Below are 5,000 nucleotides of genomic sequence, written 5' to 3'. Positions count from 1 at the left end.
TCTCTCTCTCTCTCTCTCTCTCTCTCTCTCTCTCTCTCTCTCTCTCTCTCTCTCAATACATATGTGCGTATGTATATGTGTATGCATATATACATACACATATACATGCATACATACATACATACATACATACATGCAGACATATACCTATACACGCATATATATACATACATACCTATGCCTCTATTTTACCCCGTTTGTTGATTCCGTCCGTGAGTGTATGTATGCACGAGTACCCGCGTTTGCTCCCTGTGTCTAGTCCTTCGAAGGATCTCGATTAACGGCCGTTTTCCCTCTGTTGCAGAGTGTTCGTCAACCGAAGCCTCCACTTGGAGAAAATCCGGTTCTATGGCTTCGATATGGACTACACATTGGCGGGTGAGTAGGCCTATGTAGGTTTTTTATTTAGATGTAATAGTGCTGTTTTTTTCGAAGTGTGTAATAACACTAAGAGTCAGAATATAATATACATATATAACATGCAGTACTGTCTTGGCGTGTTTTATACAGAGATGACACTGTCACTCCTTGTAAAATGTTGATGTCGAAAGGAGTTTTAGTTGTGAAGTTTGGTGTTTTTATTAATGGAGGGAAAGAGAGTTGGTGGAGGAAATCGGGTTATTTATTTTAGAAAGTTATTTCTCTTGTTTTGCTTCAGCAGTCACCTGGATATTACACACTCTTAGTGAGGAAAAGTGGAACAAACGTTGTAAAATTTTTGTTTGATTATTATTATTATTAATCCACTTAGATAGATTGTTTCTTTAATCATAGTGCTTAGCGAAGCACAAGGTTTTATGTTGATTCAAAATATGATAGCAGGCTGCAGTTTTTCATAAGCAAGATAAAAATGTTATGATAATATACGATCGGTACAAGGCCATGGAAATTCTAACACGAAGGCTCATTACAGTAGGTGAATCACTAATAGATAACTCTAATTACGAAGGTATTATATATATATATATATATATATATATATATATATATATATATATATATATATATATATATATATATAATGTCTGTCTAAAATATATGTTAGGTAATATGTCAAACTATTTAAGTAGTTAGGCTGAGGATAAAAAATAATCATTCATAGATTTAAACGCTGACATATAGGTGTAATTTGGAACACACACACACACACACACACACACACACACACACACACACACACACACACACACACACACACACACACACACACACACACACACACACACACACACACACACACACACACAACCAGCATATCCCCATTTATTAAAGCTACATATGCATTTGATGAAGTTCAACACCTGTGTACACTAGCGAAGGACGCCCTGACGCCCTATTGACTATTCCGTCCGCCATTTTCCGCCAGAGTACAAGTCTCCCCAGTACGAGACCTTGGGCTTCAACCTCCTGAAGGAAAGACTCATCGCCATCGGATACCCCGAGGAGATCAAGGAGTTCGAGTATGACCCTACCTTCCCCACCAGGTAAGGAACCTCACTCTTTTTTTTTCTTCTTTATTTATGAGTGTGATGTATTTAGGTGCATTTATTGCGTCGTGCGTCTATTTTTAAGAGCAGTGTAGAGACGCCAGGATTAATGAAGACGTCGTGAACAGATTCAGTCTAGAACGCATGGCTCGTCGCCAGACATTTCTATGCTCCTTGCCGACGCGACGCAGTGTGGGCGTTGGCGTAGTAACTGTGGGCTGGAGACGAGTAATTATACAAGGCGGCCGCTCTAAGCAAGTACTTCGGTTGCAAAGTAGATCGATTTCTTTAGGCATTGCGGGATGCGTTTTGGTTGTCAAATTATTTGTGAATTTCTTAATTCAAAGAATCCGGATGCATATAATAACTTTAGAGACAGGGTGAAAGAAGGAAAGAAAGTACGTAACACTCAAGCGCTGCCTAGTGATACGTTTGTTTGTACATGACGAAGTTATTTTAATACTTGGTCCTAAACCTTATTAACCCATAAAACCCCAAGAACACACGAAGCGACGCGAAGGTCACAGACTGCCAGCCCGCGACGTGTTAGGCAGAAGCAAGAAGATGTTATACGGCGAGCGAGGCATATCCTTGTCAAATGAATTACTGCAAGGTGATGACTTGTGCACGAGTCTCATAGGAAACTGTATGTTAGCGGTGACTCAGAGGGCCGTTGCCGTGATGCAGGGCGTTGGTTTAGTGATTGGGATGGTGATCAGGGGACTCGTGGGCTGGTGAGAACTTCATTCTCTTTATTTCTTTCATCCGTTGACATTACGTGGCAACTTATAAGATTACCCCATCGAGTAGTATTATCAGTGCATGTATTAACACGAGATCAACAGTCGCATGAAAATAACATTGGATGTTTAAATAAAGATTATGAAACGATACGTCCACCATTCGACTTAAAATGGGAATGATAAAAAATTAAGGAACTTTGTCTCAAGTTTATTTTGAAATATCTTGAGAATGTTGACATTCACACTCCTCTGGGTGCCGACAGAGCGGGAACGCCACTGCAAAAATGTACACAAACTCGGGAACGCAGATGGGCGTCCGCGGACTTCCCTTCATCTCTAAACTTGGCACTTCCAAACAAGGCACGAGTTAAAGGAACGAGAAGGGGAAAATATTATCTTGCACGATTGCACAAATATACAAGACCAGTTAAGTGTTACCAAGCCGTGTGTTGGATCTGTACAGGAACCGAACGCGTAGAACAGAAAGCGACGGAGAGGGAGAGGGAGAGGGAGAGGGAGAGGGAGAGGAGGTGGAAACGAGGTGACGAGAGACACGCCGCGCTTTCCAAGAACTGTCTATTCATCGAGTCTCTCTTTGTGTACAGCGGCTGCTCTCCTCTCCCGCTTTTCCCTTCCCCTTCCTCCTTTCTCTTCCTTCCTTCCCCTTCCTCCCTTAGCCTTTTTCTCTTCCCCTCCTTTTCTCCCCTTTTTTTCCCATCCCCCCAAACCCTTCCCCACATTCCCTTCCACTTCCTCCTTTCTCTCCTTCCTTCCCCATCCTCCCTTACCCTTTTTCTCTTCCCCTCCTTCCCTCCCCTTTTTCCCCTTCCCCTTCCTCTCTTCCCCTTCTTCGCATCCTCTCCTTCCCTTCCCCACATTCCCTTCCACTTCCTCCTTCCATTCCTTCCTTCCCCTTCCTCCCTTACCCTTTTTCTCTTCCCCTCCTTCCCTCCCCTTTTTTCCCTTCCCTTTCCTCCCTTCCTCCCTTTCCCAGCATTCTCTTCCTTTCCCTACGTTTTCTTTCTATTGCGTTGGAGCGCTAATCTCTCGTTGTTCTGCCGCCGTTTTGCATTTAAACGTCGGGTGCGTCTGTACCGGAATCCGTGGAAGCGAATCGTAGCTTTCCCCTGGTTGAGAGAGAGAGTGGGGGGGGGTGGAATGTAGTTCCCAGAATAGTCGATAGGAGAGGGAATTCAGTAGTTCGTCGTATTTGCTGATTCTGTTCGGTATTTTGTCGCTACTTTTTTTCTGCTCTCCTTTCTCGTTTTCTCCCTCCTTTCTCTCACTTATCTCTCTTCTCCCTTTCGTCTCTCTCTTTCTCTCTCTTTTTCTCCCTCCCCCTCCCCTCCTCCCCCCCTCCCCCCTCCCTCCTCGAACCAGGTGTTATGGCACAAATCACATTCATAAATTCCTTAAGACATTTATGGTTGATATCTCGCCAGATGCTATAGTCGGGTGCAGTACACCCGCGTTGATCAACCTTACTGATAATGTCTCCTCTAAACCCCAAAAACATGCCACATAGTTTATGAAGTTGCAGATATACATCGCCATCTTGGGCGGGCGCTTCAGTGGGTGAAACGGGAGCGCGACCCGCCATTTCGACTTCTCCTTCAAGTGTCCTTTATACCTACGGTCCTAGGGGGGGAACTATCAAGATCTCGTCTTTACACCTTTTTTCTGGTCAAGCTGCAATTTCAGTGATGTACGGCATGTGTGATGAACTGTGTCGATGCAGTTGTTATATTACAGGCCTTCAAATTCATTGTAATCTTGGGTTTAATTGGAATGCATATTCAATGAAAGGAAAAACGCTTTAAACAGCTCATTGGCAATATTATTATGATATAACAGGACGGAACATTTTTCAACATGCATTAAGATCATTTTACGGGAGCACCAATAGGATGTGCTTCTAGAAGTTACTGTTTAAAGAGGAAACACACGGAAAGGAAAATCAAATGGGACAAGTGACAATGAAAAATGTATGTACTCTTCCATCATGGCGCATTGAGGACAGGGGGTTGAAGTGCACTGCCGAGGTCGTGGCATCAGGAACCTCGTACGAGTGAATGCCGTCCATAGTTGCCATGCTTTAGAATAGGAAGCTGGTGTAATATTTATGCGAAAGCGGAGTTTTAATACTTACTCCTGTGTGTGTGTGTGTGTGTGTGTGTGTGTGTGTGTGTGTGTGTGTGTGTGTGTGTGTGTGTGTGTGTGTGTGTGTGTGTGCGCGTGCGTGCATGCGTGTGTGTGCATATATGGTTATTGCATGATCGAGGGATTAGTTGATAGATCACGAGAGGCTGCTTTATATAATGTGCTCACTTCCTCTCCCTCTCTCTCTTTCTCTCTCGCTCTCGCTCTCGCACACTCTCTCGTCTCTGTCTGTCTCTATCTCTATCTGCATCCCTTACTCCCCTTTCTTCTTCGTTCAGCCTTTCTCTCCATTCCTCCCTTCCATTTCCTGTCACAGTCATGCGTGCGTGTCGATTTGCAAGCGTGATGTGTATGTAGTCATGCTTGCGTGAGTGTGCGTGTATCTCTCTGTTAGCCTCGTTTGCAGATGGAATTCTCCCAGACTGCGCGGGCCAGACAGCAGCCGAGACCTCTTGCAACGGTCAGAGCGAACATTCATTCACAAAACGAAACGCAACCAAAAAAGGGGTCTTTTGGATGACGGGCCGCTCGCCAATCGATTCCTGACATCTGTGAATGACACGTAAAGATGCCAGAAAGTCTGCGATATAACGCGATGAAATGTTCGAAT

At 44.1% G+C, this 5,000-nt stretch overlaps 1 protein-coding gene across 7 annotated transcripts in view; it reads left to right on the top strand.

The window, feature by feature from the left end:
• The window catches only part of Nt5b (5' nucleotidase B), a 75,331-nt gene that overhangs the window by 60,027 nt on the left and 10,304 nt on the right, over positions 1-5,000 (top strand). For all 7 annotated transcript variants that reach the window (XM_043007246.2, XM_086541742.1, XM_086541743.1 and 4 more), the window contains 2 exons: positions 305-378; positions 1,367-1,484. In XM_043007246.2, coding sequence (XP_042863180.1) covers positions 305-378; positions 1,367-1,484 — 192 coding nt within the window. The remainder of the gene's footprint in view (positions 1-304; positions 379-1,366; positions 1,485-5,000) is intronic.

The sequence above is a fragment of the Penaeus japonicus genome, unplaced genomic scaffold (assembly GCF_977035675.1).
Source record: "Penaeus japonicus unplaced genomic scaffold, GWHDUDI00000001_assembly GWHDUDI00000011, whole genome shotgun sequence".
In the NCBI taxonomy this organism is placed as follows: domain Eukaryota; kingdom Metazoa; phylum Arthropoda; class Malacostraca; order Decapoda; family Penaeidae; genus Penaeus; species Penaeus japonicus.
Note: the sequence above shows the minus strand (reverse complement) of the source record. Positions and strands in the feature narration are given on the sequence as shown.